Source organism: Eucalyptus grandis, chromosome 11 (genome assembly GCF_016545825.1).
Source record: "Eucalyptus grandis isolate ANBG69807.140 chromosome 11, ASM1654582v1, whole genome shotgun sequence".
Taxonomy (NCBI): domain Eukaryota; kingdom Viridiplantae; phylum Streptophyta; class Magnoliopsida; order Myrtales; family Myrtaceae; genus Eucalyptus; species Eucalyptus grandis.
In genome coordinates, this window is record NC_052622.1 from 4,953,385 (window position 1) to 4,970,386 (window position 17,002).

Genomic DNA, 17,002 nt, shown 5'->3' on the forward strand with positions numbered 1-17,002 from the left:
CAAAGTCTTCTTCCATATCTATACGGCTTTTTGAACAAAATTTGTTTGCTGTATCAATCGACCAGAGTAAATCAGAAGTGGAGGTGAAAAGAGAGATGTCACTAGTTTGAAGTGATTGCCCCATTGATATAGACCAATCTCCAATCCACGTGAAAGGCTATTGAGTTTGCTTTTGTCTTCAATAATTCTTGAAAGATGTCTCCCTTATGATTCTTGCCAAGAATAATATTCCCTATATCGCGCCCCGTCAATTATTAGGGGGACAAAATTTTCTATAAAAAAATGTGAAGACCATATGATAGAGAAATTCATGAGGACCCACTATGGACTCGAGTTGTCCCCACATGGATCCCTTATTTATACAGCTGTGCTAGCTAAATTTTTACTTAAGCAACTATAGTAATTCTAGCTACGTGCATAGCAATAAGAAAATAATAGGGTGGATATATGATTTTGGTTTCAGGCGAAATATAGGAGGAGAGGGTATTTTATGTAACGCTACACACATAAGCTATTGCAAATTTATACATTTTAACTTTAGATAAGGATTTTCTCAAATTTACTTGATAAAATATGTAATCGTTCATAGCTGGGTCAACGATGTGCAATATCGCATTATCATATAAGATAACTTTTTTAAAAGAAGAATGATCAACTATGTAACAAATTGAATGATGACTAATCTTTGAGACTTAATTTAGCAAAAATGGAATAAATATCAAGTGATTAAGGCGTGTATGATAAAATTTCTGGCCAGAAATTGATTTTTCAATTTCTATTCCATGGACGAGTTTTTGAGTAAAGAAACGCGTTTGATAACAATTTAAAATTTCTATTTCTGAAATAAAAATTCGTTTTATAACAAAATAAAATTTATATTTCTAGGAGTGACAACAACCAGCGTTCGGTGGCCGAGTCGATGTTCGGTGACCGGTGTTCGGCATTCGGTGACCGGCGGCAAGTGGCCGAAGTCCAAAGTCCAACGTTTGGCATTTGGCATCGGTGGCAGGCGGCCAAAGTCCGGAGTCTGACACTGGAGTCCGACGACCGACAACTGGCGTCCAACATCCAGAATTTTGACATTTGACATTCGAAGTCTAACGACAGGAGGTCGGCGGCGAGTGGCTAGTGACCGGAGTCCGGCGGTGGGTGGTAGGCAACCGATATCCGGCGGCTGGTGGCGAGCAACGGATAGTCGGCGACGAACACCCGGTGGTTGGTGGTGAGCCTTTGGTATTCAATGATTGGCGATGAGTGGCCAATGATTGGTGGCGTCTCGCATCCGGCGATCGGCAATTGGCGACGGGCGGTCGGTGGCGAGCGTCAGGCATACCACGGGCGGCAAGTGGGCGATGGGCGGTGATGAGAGTGAACGATGAGAAAAATTTTGATTTCTTATCTCTGCTCAGAAATAGAAAAGTTAAAAATTTTAACTTCTAATTTATGCACCAAATTTATTTTTTGGAATAATTTTTTTTTTTCAGAAATAGAAAAATGAAATTGCGTTATCAAACGGATTTATATTTCAAATTGTTTCGAGGAACAGAAAAATAAAGAAGTAGTAAAACATAAATTTTATAATGTGCACCCTAAGAGTAAAGGAACGGGAAAAAAAAAAAAATCAAAGGTGGAGGAGAAGGGAGGAGGAAAAAATAAATTATAAAAAACGAAGAATGTGTCAGAAGGAAGTGACGGGGAGAGAGAGATGTGAAAAAGTTAGACATGAATCCACTAATTATGGAGCTTCAGCTTGGGTCCACCTCCTCTAACTTCTTGACTTGCTTGCATTTTTTCCGTTAACTGACCGGGGCTTCTCTATAGGCCAGGCGACCGCAAGCCTCCATTCAGATTAGGATCACCCAATCTCTTCTGAATCTTTTCATATTGCGCCTCTCCCCCCACGCAGACCAAGCCATTCCTTACCAATTTCTCTTTGCCCAAAGACAAATAGAGACATGTTTCATGCTCTCAGCTCCATGAATATCTCTCTAGTGTTGCTGCTCATTCTTGTTCTATCGCAAGCCATGACTAGCAAAGCCGGGCCGAGTAATCCACGATGCGTTGCTTCATCCTGTGGTGATATTCGCAATATAAGTCACCCGTTTCGACTGAAGAGTGACCCAAAGGAATGTGGTGATCCAAAAAAGGAGCTGGTCTGTGAAGATAATCGTACTGTTCTCTATTTCCATGATGGCCGATTTTATGTACAGTCTATCAACTATTCCAGCTTCAAAATCAGATTGGTTGATGATGGGTTGAAAAAGGATAACTGCTCATCTCTCCCTCGTCATTCACGGGCATTCTATAACTTCAAGAACTATTCCGATCCAAATAATTCATACTACATGTATGGAGGCATACTGGTCATTGTGAATTGCTCGAAAGCAGTTAACTTTCCTATCTACATTGCTACGAGTCCATGCATTAAGGGTTCGTACTCTTTCAACACATCATCGAATTGGAACTTGTATGCTTTGCTCAATCCATCGGCATCGGATGTTAGGGACTTTTGCACCATTAGCAGCTGGACAATATTACCAGATTTGAGTTATGAGCAGATCAATAGTAGCTTCTACAACTATGAGCTAATCCATAACATCATGGCTGATGGATTTACTCTCTACTTTGGTCCATCCAGGATGGCAAAAAATTTCTTTTGCTACTTTGATCTGTACAGCTACTTTCTTCTCTATATCTCCATTTATTCTGGTAAATTGGACATGTATATCGCCTACAGGAGTCAAGTTTGCGGATCCAAGCACTACGAGGGCGGTAAGTATTTGGTCAGCAATGAATTTTACCAAAATTTTGCATGATTCTGTACAATGTTTCACTTCCCACTTTCTCTTCAAAACTGGAAAATGAAAGAAACATGTAATATCCATGAAACTTACGATAAATATACAAGATAGTGTACGTCAACTATGTGTATTTGAAAGTTTTTGGGAGGATCGTATTACTTATAAATTCTAGGTTGAAGGAGTTGCAAGATTCGCGAAACAAAATGAAAAAGTGACGGTAGAAGCCACCCCCAAACAGACTCAGATTAGCTGCACATGTACAAGTGTCTAGATTATAATTCCTTTCCAGAGAAGGGCTAGAACTCCCACTGTAAAAAAGAAAGAAGATGCTTGTGCGAGCAACCACATGACTAGCTTTTGTTGGCATAGAATACACATTTTCTTAATTTCTTAATTAGTTCTTTAATTAGTCACTTAAGTAATAATCCGGGAGACGCTCCTTAACATTCCTTAAAAAAAATTGTAGTCATGCACCACTAGGAGGAACAAAATTATTAATTAAACATGGAAATCACTGTTTCTCTAGACTTGTTAACATCTAACAAAGTGAAATGAGTTTTTTGTATTGCCTACCATCTATGTATGAAGCTCATTTTTTTTTTTCATTTATTTGTCAATTCACGCGTGCCACTACTCATATTCTTTTGGACAAAAGTCAACTTATACAAAGTGACGGGCTACTACTCTATTTCCTTGTAAGTTTTGTTTTCCAAACTTCTTTTCCTTCAATTCCTTTTCACACCAATCATTCCTTCCACAGGTGTGCTAGAAAATATTGCAATTTGGACTACTGGAAATTTTATAGTACTACTAGGTAAGCCGCAATGATTTGTTCTTTCAATAATTATAAAAATAACATATTCTAACCCAATAAAAATCTCTTCAGTGCTTTTTTGTGTAGCGAAATTCGTAATTGGAATGCCATTTGTCACAATATTTCTGATCTGCAAGTATAGAAGAAGGCACCTAGCAATGGACAAGAATATTGAAGAATTTTTGCAAGCTCAGAACAACTTTTTGCCCATAAGGTACTCTTACTCTAATATTAAGAAGATCACCAAAAACTTTAAGCACAAACTAGGTGAAGGGGGGTATGGTTTTGTGTACAAAGGAATGCTTAGAAGCGGCAACGAAGTGGCCATCAAGATTTTGAAGCAGTCCAAGGCCCATGGCCAAGATTTTATCAGTGAAGTGGCTACTATTGGAAGAATTCACCATGTTAATGTAGTGCAACTCATCGGTTTTTGCTTTGAAGGCTCGAAACAAGCTCTCGTGTATGATCTCATGACAAATGGGTCTTTGGATAAGCACATTTTTGCGGAGGAAGCTAATAAGTTTCTTGACTACATGAAAATATTTGAGATCACTCTTGGGGTGGCGAGGGGGATTGGATACTTACATCGGGGGTGTGACATACAAATACTACACTTTGATATCAAGCCTCATAACATTCTTTTAGACAAGAATTTCATCCCGAAAGTTTCTGATTTTGGGCTCGCGAAACTTTATCCCACGGATCATAGCATAGTTTCATTAACTGCTGCAAGAGGAACCTTAGGATATATGGCGCCTGAATTGTTTTACAAAAACATTGGTGGCGTATCTTATAAAGCGGATGTCTACAGCTTTGGGATGTTGCTCATGGAAATGGCAAGTAGAAGGAAGAATATAAATGCAAATGCAGAACGCTCAAGCCAAATTTATTATCCATTGTGGGTGTATGACCAAGTTAGTGAAGGTACAAGTGTTGAAATGGAAGAAGTTGCAGAAGAGGAAAGGAAGGTGATAAAAAAAATGATAATAGTTGCACTTTGGTGCATACAATTAAACCCTGATCACCGCCCTCCAATGAACAAAGTCATAGAAATGCTAGAAGGAGATATTGGTAAACTTCATATGCCTCCAAAACCGCTTATCTACCCACCAGATGTGGTAGTTAACGATGACAAATTTGAGATGGAACTAGAAACACTCTCTACTTCACCAAGTGCTTCAGTAATTTCAACTAGTTCTCCTTTTAGAGATAACAATGTTGTTTAGAGAAGCTTGTGCTGTTTCATTGGAAAAGCTTTATACGTTTGCCCACAATCTAATATTATGTTGGGAGGGAGTTGAGCTAGTTTATCTCGACCCTAATTACTTTGAGATTGTCTTCTTGTGGCTCTTAATAGTAATGTTGTGTTATTGTACATATAGTTTTACTCTCTTGCACCTTCATAAGGACAAAAAATTTGTCAAAAAGCCAAGACAAAAATAGAGGAGGAAGGTGATGGCCATTGTGAATTGTCTTCCCTCGTTACGTGATTTTGGATAATGCCAATGAAAAAACTAACAATAACCCGCGATCTTACTCCTATATGCTCAATTGCCACCGTATGATTCCTCAATATAGAAAATAACTAATTTCGACTTATGAATTCATTATAAAAAATAAAAATAAAAAACATATATGTATACATTTTGCAAAGTGGATACCATCTATATATGCTAGAAACAATTTTTATCAAAATGGAAAAAAAAAATTGATCTTAAATGAAACAAACTCAATGAAGTTTATATTTGAAAGAACTCATAATCCGTTTTAAAGTTGACATGAATATTAATGAGTAATAATATCTAAAGATTACAATTTTCTCTTAGATCACTCAGTTATGGTGATTTCAATAAATGAAAATTCATCTATACCCGACATTGGCCATGGAGGGAAGGGGGAGAAGGAGAGGCAACCCTCTACCCGCCAAAAAAGTTAACAAAATTTTCAATTACGAATATGAAGTGGGCATTTTTTTTTTTTAATAAAAAAATGAGGGGAATGAAGTTTGTTTTAAATAAGAACTATGAGTAACCATCGTAATTTCAAATGGGTGAACTGATGTCCAGCCAAATTTTCAATCGGCGGATAATTTCATCCAAAATTCTATGATTTTACCTCTAGATTTATGCTGAACAGGTGTATGAACTAGAGGATCGTTACCTTGAAGAACAATCGCTGAACAATTTTCGTCCAAAATTTCCCCGTTACCACAAGGCTGTCCGCCGAAAACAAATCGTTTCTTACACCTTTCAAGTTCTAACCCGCGAGCTCCATCCCCAGCTGGAGGAGCAGGAGCGTCGATTAAATCTAAGGAGTTTAAAGAGGCTAGGATTTTTCGATTCTACTTCTGCTTCTTCTGGTTTGTTCGATTCACTCGATTGGATTGGAGGGTGGACAGTGTAGGCGTGAGATGGTGCGGGATCGTGAATGAGTTTAGTTTCCGGTGTTTGTTCTGGTCAGGATGAAGGTATTGCTATGGCGGAAGTTTCTATTTGGTTTGGGGAGGAGGCACAGGTGATGGTGTTCTTGGTGTTGGAGTAGGAATGGGTTCCTCGCTTTCTAAGGACTTGGAGTCTGCAGTTGGACTTGATGTCCAGAATATTGCTTGCGGTGGATGACATGCTGCTTTAAAGTCCAAGCAAGGAGATAGCTTTTCCTAGGGGAGAGATGAGGTGAGAGACTGGGGCATGGCTGGACTCTTATGTCTTGCATCGAAAGCTAATAGATGTTCTCAGCAATACATATATGAAGCGAGAATCATACATGTTCTGGTGATTTATACACTCGGGGGTGATGGAGCTCATAGTTTTGGTCTTCTTGGGCTTGGGAATGAAGTGAGCCACTGGGTATCAAAAAGAGTGAGTGGACCCTTGGAAGGTGCATATGTCTCATCCCTCTCCTGTTGAATTTGGCACGCTGTAGTTGTCACTTCTGCTGGCCAGTTACTTGCTTCCAGTGATGGCGCCTTCGGTGTTCTGGGCCATGGAGATCGGAAAAGCGTATCAATACCCAAGGAAGTGGAGCCCTTGAAAGGGCTTCGCACTGTTCAAGCTGCTTGTGGTGTTTGGCATAAAACTGCAGTAGTGGAAGTCATGGTTGGTAATCCTACTTTCGGTAACTGCTCATTCAAAAACTGCAGCAGTGACTAATGGATGTAATCAGTGGGCGGTTTAATTTTTTTGTAAACTCATTTCCTTTTTTTTTTAATGCAAATATTCAAGTTTAATGAAATTCAAGTGTTTAACGATAAGTTGATGATGGTTTGCTTGGCCAATTACTTGCTGTTTATGATGAGTTGGTAATGATGATTATCAACAATCACTTGGCCAAATGCTTGCTGTGATCATAGATGTTTCATATACTCTTGTTGGCCAAATGCTTGCTGTTAGAATTGTTGGAAAGCCATTAGTTATGCTGTTGTTAGCATTTTCAAGCTCTCACATGTTCAGTTAACAAATTATGCCTGGTTTTGATTTCTCCTTTCCCGAAGTTCTGTCTTTGTGCTTGTATTAAGGGGAATATTCGATAGTACCATTGAGAAAGAGCGAGTTCTACACATCCATCAGCACGAAAAGCCATTTGAGAAATAACTGCTCACACTTTGCAATATAATAAAGGTGGATATGTATATAATGGAGCTCTCTGGGTAATAACAGAGTTGGAAACAACTGAACAAGAGCTCAGGATCCTCTAGTTCATCTCATTACAAGTTTACAAGGGAGCTTCTGGTATATTCAGATTTCGTTTCCAGGAATCAAATTTCAATTGATAGGCACAAGCCTGTTCCTTCTCTTCAACGTTTTCTGCTTCTATTTCGAGGGGCTTACTATAAACCAAATTGAAGCGACAACTATACAGAATTAAAAACTGGGCAAGCTTTTTTAATAAAGACCGTTAGCCATCATCTCGTTGCTGCTTATCTCCATCAAAGTCATTGTTTCTCTGGAAAATCGAATGTGCCCCATGTTACTTCAGCTGAATTCCAGCAATAAACGGTGGGTTCTGCTTTGCCACCTGAATTTTGTGCCCTTCTCTTTCAACTTGGAAAGCAACGGGTAGAAACCCGAGAACTGGCAAGAATGAACCTGATCTTCATCCATTTTCGAAACTCCCTTCTAGGGCAAAGCAGTGCTGGAGATAGGAGTGTTTATTTTAAGTATCTTTGCCTGGATTATCCACAATTGTGAGAATATGATCTCTCAAATATTCTGGGAAAGTCGCTGGTGATGAAGAAGACTACACCTGTGTGAAGAGGGTTTTCGTGGACTGCATAGCTCACTTCCTCTTCATTTAGTGAATCTCGAATTTCATTCCCTCGCATACTGGGAACGCATAAATTCCTCAAAGAAACCTGCAAAATATCAAACTGTCATGACTGCTATATAAACGAGCATTACAATTGACTGCTATACTATACCCGCATGGCATGATTCGCCACTTTTTCATGCAATGAGGTTTTGACACAAAAAAATTTCCTTTTCCAGAGTTTTCGGACCTGTGGATGCATTCTTTTGTTCTCTGTTTGAGAGAGAGATAACCTTAGAAATTATCATCTTAACTACCAAAGAACGCTAGTGGCATCCAGTCAGGTATAGCCTTCTCAAGGATTTCAAGCACTGGGGTCCTGGAACATCCCCTGCTTTCTCGCAATTCACCATGTTCAGCTCCTCCAAGTTCTCCAATTCAGACAGATCAGAGACCGTCTCCGTTGCCATGCAGTCTGCAATATTAACCTCTACCAAACTCAATGGAAGAGGCGGAAGAGACTCGAGCTCCTTAAATTTGTTAAGCCTCATGAAGATGATGTTTTCCAATTTTCCTATCAATTCTGGAAGCTCTGTGACATCATAATGGACCGTGGTAGTGAGACGCACCTCGAAATTCTAAGTCACCAACAAATTCAGGAAGTTCAGTCAGGGAGACGCACTTCATAGGACTCAACAATTCAAGTTTCCTCAATGACCGCACCGAATCAGGTAGGTCCTCTGTTCCAGTATCATTAAGCGTGACTTCTTTGAGAGAAGCCATCATTCCCACAAGGGATCCACAATCAACAAAGAAAGAAGGCGCACGAAATTCTAACAAATCAAAACACTTGCGCCGGTTTTTGGACATGTACCTCGCCAACAAATTGCGCTACTTCCCCACCCACACTGTCAACCCCCCATTTCCAATCGAGTGAATCGAGCATACCCGAAGAATCAGAAGTAGAGTCGAAGAATCCTAGCCTGTTTAAGTTCCTTAGATGTAATCGAACGCTCCTTCATCCAGCTGAGGAGGATGGAGCTTCCAAGGAAGAACTTGAAATGGGTGAGGAGCGATTCGTTATGGGCGGGACAGACCTGAGAGCAGGAAAATTTTGGACAAAATTTGTTTAGCAATTGTTCTTCAAGATGACGATCTAGAGTAAAATCAATTTTCTTTAATATAAAATTGCCCCTGTTTTAGTGTTTGGAAACAATTGCCATGCCAACATTTAACAAGACAGGGAGTTCAAATAATTTTTTGAGATTAAATTGGTTACTTCATGACTTTATTTAAAATAAGGTTCAATCTAGATCTTTTTTTTCTTTTAAAGGAAAATATTTACACTTTAGATCTATATTTGAAATTTTCCAAAAACATAAATTACAAATATCTGCTATAGAATTTAATCTCATATTTAGTTTCATGCTCCAACTCTTTCTTTTAAAAAAAGCATATCAAAATCCATGTTAGTTTGCTTAAGGTAAATTCCAATATAATGCATTCAATGGGAAAGATGTCAATTGCAAAGATGTAAATAAGGGCATAATCTCATCTTTACCTTAAATGTATAGACAATAGGGGTGTGCAACCGGACCGGGTATACTAGGGAACCAGACCGGCCCACCTGGAAAACAGGATCAGTAACCGGTTCCGTTGAAACCCGTTTAAGAACCGGTTCCCAAAATTCGGAACCGGTTTAAACAGGTCCGGGAACCGGGTCCGATTGATTACCCACCCAGGAACCGGTTTCCGAACCAGCTTTGGAATCAGTTCCCGGACCGGCTTTGGAATCTGTTTGAGAAACGGTTTTGTAATTATAGGTCAAAATCCTATTTTTTCCCCTTATTTCTATTCTTACTCCTGCAATCACATGGCGTTTTTCCTCTTGGCTCTCTCAAACACACACGGCACTCCTCTTTTGTCTTTCCTCTTCCTCACTTGCTTCCCTCCCTCATTGGCTCCCTCTCGCACCGTCCGACGAACGGACGGTGTTCGTCGCAGCCAAATTCTTGTGTACCACGTGGATTGGCTCGCCTAATTCTCTTTTGTAGGAGGAGTTATGCTTGCATAAATGAGTAACTTCATGCAGTAGTTGTGGGAATAAGACTAATATTAGATCCATATTTGTTGCTAATTTTTTGCCTTATGATTTTATTTATTATGATTAGCCTTGTGGATCCTTAATTTTTTTATTTAGTCAAAAAGTTCATGTGTTTATTTATTACAAGTGTTTAATGTTTCAATACAAATTAGAAGGATTACATTATTTTCTCGCGTATTAATATAAAATTCGAAATTGTATAGGATATCGGGAGATTGCAAAACAGGTTTCAATGGAAATATGGTTGACTTTGAAACTAGACCGGAAAAACAGGATGGGTCGGGTACATAGTTCAATACAAATAGGGTCGGGTACAGGGTCCAAAAAATAAGAACCGGTCATAATAGAGTCGGGTATAGGGTCCAGGTCTAAACTCTGGACTCGATCACCCCTAATAGATAGTTGTATTGAGTTATCTCTTTCTTTATATCATTATTCATGTAATAAATCCTAACTTTTAGTTAACATTATATATACACGGTGGTCCTTGTCGGTGCTAACGTGGATAATTTTAATAATATTTAAATATTTTTTTGATTTTTTTTTCGTTTTGTTTTTGGTTCTTTGTCTTTCCTTCTTCCTCTAGTCAGTCGTTGGGTCTTGGCAATTGATCAAAGGCAAGGACTGGTGAGATCAACCTTTCCGTTTGAAGCTTGCCTTTGTTGGCCATTGGTGAAGGTGAGCCTTGCCTACTTTGGCATGGCTCCACCTCGTTGTTGCTAGGCGAGGTTAACCTCACCATATTTGGCTAGGTGAGGTCGGCCTTGCTAGTTGGCCTCGCTAGTTGACCTCATCGGCCCTCACCCTGGTCGTTGAGGCTCGGCCACTAGCTAAAGGAAGAAGGGAAGGAAAAAAGAAAAAAGAAGGAGAGAGAAAAGAATTTTTTTTTTACAAAATGGAATGTCTTGGTACTATATTCTCAAAATACCAAGTATCTTTAGATTAGACATACTTAAATCTCGTCAAGTCAACAGACACAGTTGTGCCTCCACTTACTAAAAGTCTAGCGTGCATCAATCCTTAAATCAATTTTACCACCGGAGAACACTATAGATTGTCGGAGTACCATGTGTCTTTACTAATGGACGTTTGTGCATTTACATTGCCATTCGTTACCCAAAGCTGCAATCCATCAACCACGACTTGACAACTCACTAAGGGGAGCGCCTATATAAGATGAAACCTCCCTCACTATCTAATATTACTCTTCTTGTGCAATTGAGATCCTCAATTCCCTCTCATGGGAACTAATTTGAGTACCAGTGGGCTGATCCGGCCTTACCCTGAATTTCGTGATGTAGATTGATTCATGCATAAGAGTTTTGGTTGATTCAGTGATTCTTAAGTTGTGCATCAAAGTTTTAGTGCCGTTTTGTGGAAACACAATCTTGAGATGATATTCATGTTCTTGGAACTTGTTAAGGATTTTCTGAAACGAGTCTCGTAATAATTCCCCTTTTCTATTGCTGCCTAAGGAGAGCAGGAAACCGAGGGGGATAGAATTTGCGTTAGAATCAGCTCCGATGGAAATCGTCTTTTTCGGATGGGTTCTCTTCGTAAATTGTTGGGATTGCGCCCCTACTACAAACGACCGGGGAGAGCATCGGATGGGGGCAATAATGCTATATTGATCCGAACCAAGAATTTATAAAATATCAACTTATATATGTAAAAACAAGCACAATTTTGTCGCTTTTTTTATCCTTTCAAAGCTACTTTTCATAAAATAGAGTTAACCATTAAATTTCACGAACCACCCGAGGACCCCAAGTTTGTTTCACTCAAAGGATAACTCTCTTCAATCTAGTAATTTTTTTCTCTTTATGTATCTATGAAATTCTGCGCTGGCTCAACTCCAGCACTTTATAAGGAAGTATTCTAATTTCCAAAATATCAGCCATCCATAACATCCAATTTGAAAAAAAAAGAATAAAGGGTAATACATATGATGTATTTTAAAAAGAAAAGAAAAAAACAAAAAAAAGAAGATAACAAAGCACATTGTCACATTCATTGCAATTAGGGGTGAGCGATTCTTGGGTAGGAACCCGACCCTCTGGTTCCCGGTTCCTGATTTCGGTTGCAGTTCCATAACTAGAATTGGAACCGGTTAGGGTTAAAAAAAAAAAAAAAGGTCCCAAATCAATTTTAATTGTTTACCCTCCCTCAGTTCAATTCTCCTCTGAGTCCTCTCCTGTTCTCTGCCTTTAACCCGTCGCCGACGCTACTCACCCTCGACGCCACCGTCGGACATTGCTTGCCCTCGACGCTGCCACCGGACACGCCCTCACCTTCAACGCCGCCGCCGGACGCCGCTCGTCCCGCCGCTGGACGCCAGTCAGCCCGCGCTCGCCCCGCCCTTGCCTCCTCGACGCCGTCACCCCTCGCTCGCCTCGCCGCTTAGCCGCTCGTCGTCGATGCCGCCGCTGGACGCCACTCGTCCCCCCGGTGAAGGCTGCTCGCCGCTCGTCCAGCCGCCCCGACACCGCTCGCCGCTCGCCCAGCCGCCCCCGACGCCGCTCGCTTCTCCGCCCGCTGCCCCCGACGCCGCTTGCCCAGCCGCCCCCGACGTGGCTCGCGCAGTCGCCCCCGAAGCCGCTCGCCCAGTCGCCCTCGACGCCGCTCGCCCAGCCTCCCTTGAAGCTGCTCGCCCAGCCTCCCCTTTGAAAGGTTCCCCGATCTAAGGGATTTATGTCATGGCCGATCCTTCAATCCTAGACCAGTTGCCTTACAAAGTGAATATTTCACTGCGATGAACCACAACCCATATTGTAGGGGGGCCGGCTTCAATCCGCGGCAAAATCCGTTCTTGCGAGGTCTTTCTGCTGAAACTCTCTGTCGTCTCTTAGTTTTGATGCATCGCATCGTGACCCAATATTGTTTTGAATTCGCTAGCGATCAATCCGTTTTGCTTTTCCGTTTCTTTTGAATTTTCGGGTGGAATTCTGGGTTCTCTTTGCGAAAGGAAGGAATTCAGGAATTCCCCAACTCGGTGGAGCTTGTGGAACGGCTTGGTTTCAGCTTATAGCTGTGAGTCTTGATGAAAGTTCCCTGCTTTTTAACATTTCTTTGTGGTTGGTCGAGTTGTGGGGTTGGTAGCTGATCATTTTGTCTGTGTAGGATTTTGGGTGTGTGTTTGTTCTTGAGATGCTTCTGTGAGAGCCTTTTTTACTACGTGTGCTTGGGCAATCCAATGATCATTTGCTTTTGCTTCTCTCTCTTTCCCTGTTTTCTGAGAATTCTGAAGAAAGATGATTTTTTTGCCCACTCTGTGGGGTTAACGACCAAGAAAGATTTATGTCTCTAAGATATGTTTGATAAATTTAATGCTGAATTGAGTGCTATTGCTCGCTCGATAAATTTGACTCTATTGCACTCTTCATCTTGATCTGCTCTGTATTGGTGCATTACTTGGACGAGAGATCAATCTAGCGGTGATGTTTCCATCTGATTTGGTTCTGTTTTTGTTGTGCCAGTCAGATCGCATGTGGTAGAAAAGATCTCTTTTTTCCCTCTTTATTGCTTGTTTTATCTTGCTTTCTGGGTGGTCATCACAAAGCGTTCCTGTCCATGACTGGTGGCAGTTTGCATGTTCGTAGACGTAATAGTAGAAATCAGTTTGGAATTTTATGAGAGATCTCTGAGTTTATATGATTTAATATTAAGGTCATCTTTTTCCTTCTTTTGAAGATCTTTGGATCACTACCTTTTTGTCTGTTATTAGTTGGCCATGTGGATATGAAATCTTAAACTGGAAGACTATAGCAAGGCTGTCACAATTTATTATTTCCATCTCAAAGCTATGTAGAGTTCTTTTTAGTTGAGGCACTGAACTATTCACTTCAATGTGGGTTATGGTTCATGGCTTGAGATGAATGTTTAATTTGTAAGATGCCATTCCAGGAATAGAAGATAAAAGAAGGTCTCTACATGATGGGTTTGAAAGATGGGATATTTCACCTGTCTTGGTTTATTGTATATTCTTTGTAGGTGAATGTAGCTTATCTTATTTATTTTGTCACTCTTTGTCCTTAGTATGTATAGAATGAGACAATGCTTTTTTACCAATCCAGATTGTCACTTACATGTGAAGTGATATAAACCAAGAGTGGAATATTTCTGCAAGAAGTACCAGTAGAGCTGGGTTTGAAATGGCTGTTAGGTTCTTCTAGAAGTTGGTAGTATTCTGTCTGGCCTCTTAATTGTTTGATCATTTGTTCGGTTCAAATTGGATCATACAATTACTGATTTGTATTTTCATGTATTCTTTCAGTGTTACTACTCACGAACCCATTTATTCTATCTAGCTTCTTACTTACTATGGGAAAATATTTTGACAGGCTCCTCACTTTCTTAGTTTGATATTTTCTGCAGTTTGCAATTTCCTCTGGAATTATCACTGTTTGTACAATGGACAACCTTTTCAAGTACAGTAACAAATCCTTGGTTTTTGTGTACTTTTTCTCATTTGGACTGAGTGCAATCATGCTGTCATTTATGATTTGTGCATTTTTCACAAGAGCGAAAACGGCTGTTGCAGTTGGTACCCTTTCTTTCCTTGGGGCCTTCTTTCCTTATTACACGGTGAATGATGAAGGTGTACCTATGTAAGTAACTATGCTAAAATATTTCATTCAGGATATCCTATTTGTGATTAAATTCACAGTACCACATTACTCATGCAACAGATTTATGCATATAGGATTCTCAAAGTCATTGCGCCTCTGCTTTCACCAACGCCCTTTGCTTTGGGGTCTATTAACTTACTGATTATGAACGTGCTCATGTTGGGCTTCGGTGGAGCAACGTTTGGCTGGTAACTTTGTGTTCTGGAGTCTTGATATTATGTACTGTTTAATATTACTGATGTTAATCGTTCATGATGATGGATCATGAAGGCGTCATCTGGAGCGAATTTTCTGGTCTGTCTAGTAATGATGATGTTTGACTCACTTGTGTACTGTCTGATGGTTTTTACCTGAATAAGGTGTGTCTTCTTTGAAGAATACTTAGAAATAGTAACAATTTTTAGTAGTACCGGACCTAGCCATGGTAAGCAAATGCGCACATTGTGCTTTGCAACTTTCGTAATGTCTACTTAGAGGAGTTGAAGGCTGAATGCTAGAAGCTTCTCGACTTTCTTGTTTTGCTGTTGGCGGGCATTCTCATGGATTAACCCTGCTTGACTTATGTGCAACTGCAGGTACTGAATGTCACACTGAGACTTGCATGGATGCAGAACATTTTAGGCTTCCTTTCCTACAAAGAAAGGCCTTGATTGCAATCATTACTAGCTTGGAAATCATCCACCGTGGGATTTGGAATTTTTTTAGGTATGCTGTGTTCTTTTTCCCTACTCTAATTTTTGCACCATGAAGCAGAAGAATCCAATGACATACTTGATGGAACACTGTTGATCTTTTACAGGCAGAAAGGGTTCCTGATGGATTCGTGCTCAATGTTGTGCGAAGGGAGGACTTGGCATCGCGAAATAGAAGTGGGGACTGCTGTGAAGTCCCCAAATGCTTGCAACTGGATTCACCGGAGGAGATGGATGTGAGTTGACATCCGAATTTTTTAGGTATGCTGTTGGTATTTTTTTTTTTTAATTTGATATAGCAAAACTAAGTTTGCTTGTAAACTTAAGAGTGGTTTGGAATATCACAATGCTGGCTTATAACATCACAGCTTTTCCTTAAGATCTTACCCAATGATGGGACTGAGCAATTGTTGCATTGTTTACCCTGAAAATGAAACAAAAAAAATGAGACCTAAAAAAAAAATAAAAAAAGAACCTGTAGGAATCTGGAACCGACCCCAGAACCTTTGACAAGGTAGGCTCTAAGTTCTTGGTTCTAACAGGTAGGTTCCAGGATCCAAAAAATGAGGATCCTGTACCCGATGGTAAGTTCCAAGTTCTAGACAGAACTGTAGAGAACCGGGAACCGCTCACCCCCAATTGCAACCATATGGTCTATCGTAATTATCGTAAATAGCAGCGCTTTTTGCCATCTTATCAGCGTCGACGCAAGCTGTTGTTTCAGTCTGCAGCTCCTTCGCCATATTTTGCCAAAGCGCTTTAGCCACTGTAATTAGAGATGCAAATGGTCTATCGTATAAACACCCATAATTCGTGATGAAATTCAGCAAATCAATATAATGCCAACAAGAATACACTTATCACACTTGAAACAGATTTGCCACCCAGGCCACCGTGCCTCAAAGCATAAAAAAAAGTTAAGAAGAATGCGGAAGAGAGAAATAAGGAATTTTCTATATATTTTGATATATTCATAATGAGGATTATCAGCCTTTTTATAGGCTTTATGAAAGATTAAATAAGATAACATATCAATTAAGATACGTAAAATTATAGAGGACATTCACATAATCTTGAGAGATATAAAAACTATCCTAATTTTCCTAAATAACAACAAAAAAGATGCGCAAAACTCAAAAGAGTCTCCAACTACTGTTTTAGTGAATAGCCAATAGATCAGTATAATTTCATATGGTAAATTTCTCAGAATGTTTCGATTAGGATTTATTAATTATATGAGCCCGTTTGAATAAGGTAATAGTTCGGTTATGTTCTAATAGGAGCATGTATACGTCCCCTTTTTTTTTGATCAATTTATAACATGTACTTTGTACATAAAGTATAGTTGCTATTTCAACATTTCTAATGAGTGTCGAGGACGCACTTATATGATTCTTTCAATGTCATCTTTTCCCTAGGGCAAAGATAATGCAACATTAGACACGGCAAAAGTCTTGTGACTACTTAAATCTAAAAGCGAGAAAGCATGATTTGCGCGAGCTTCCAAAAAGCAAGTCTGTCGATTCTTCTTGTTTTCTTTCTTTTGAAGCCCCCTTTTTGAGCAAAGTAAATCAATCCTATCAAATCTTATTTAATAGCCAAACTAGGGTTTTTTTATTTTGCATCTATATAGCTTTTTGAAACAAAGTTGCTTCATTGTATCAATCCACCATAGTTAAAAAGAAGGGGAGACCAAAAGAGATATCAATAGTTTGAAG

General features: G+C 39.8%; 2 protein-coding genes across 12 annotated transcripts; both read left to right on the forward strand.

Annotated features, from left to right (window-relative positions):
* The first annotated feature begins 2,024 nt into the window (after window positions 1-2,024).
* LOC120289599 (rust resistance kinase Lr10-like) lies at window positions 2,025-4,952 on the forward strand. The gene is made up of 2 exons (XM_039304707.1): window positions 2,025-2,772; window positions 3,628-4,952. Exons 1-2 carry the CDS (start codon window positions 2,025-2,027, stop codon window positions 4,839-4,841), a joined length of 1,962 nt encoding a protein of 653 aa, XP_039160641.1. The 3' UTR covers window positions 4,842-4,952.
* Window positions 4,953-11,997: 7,045 nt separating this feature from the next.
* On the forward strand, window positions 11,998-15,665 carry LOC120289421. Of its 11 annotated transcripts, XR_005547413.1 has the most exons (4): window positions 11,998-12,780; window positions 14,339-14,391; window positions 15,168-15,297; window positions 15,392-15,665. XR_005547413.1 is itself a non-coding variant. In XM_039304289.1 (3 exons), the coding sequence occupies exons 1-3, from the start codon at window positions 12,717-12,719 to the stop codon at window positions 15,522-15,524; spliced, it is 327 nt and encodes a 108-aa protein (XP_039160223.1). In that variant the 5' UTR covers window positions 12,006-12,716; the 3' UTR covers window positions 15,525-15,665. The 11 variants fall into 11 exon arrangements, 1 of the variants encoding a protein (XP_039160223.1); XR_005547407.1 differs by having other exon boundaries at window positions 11,998-14,571; window positions 14,653-15,297; XR_005547403.1 differs by having other exon boundaries at window positions 12,860-15,297.
* The last annotated feature ends 1,337 nt before the right edge of the window (window positions 15,666-17,002 follow it).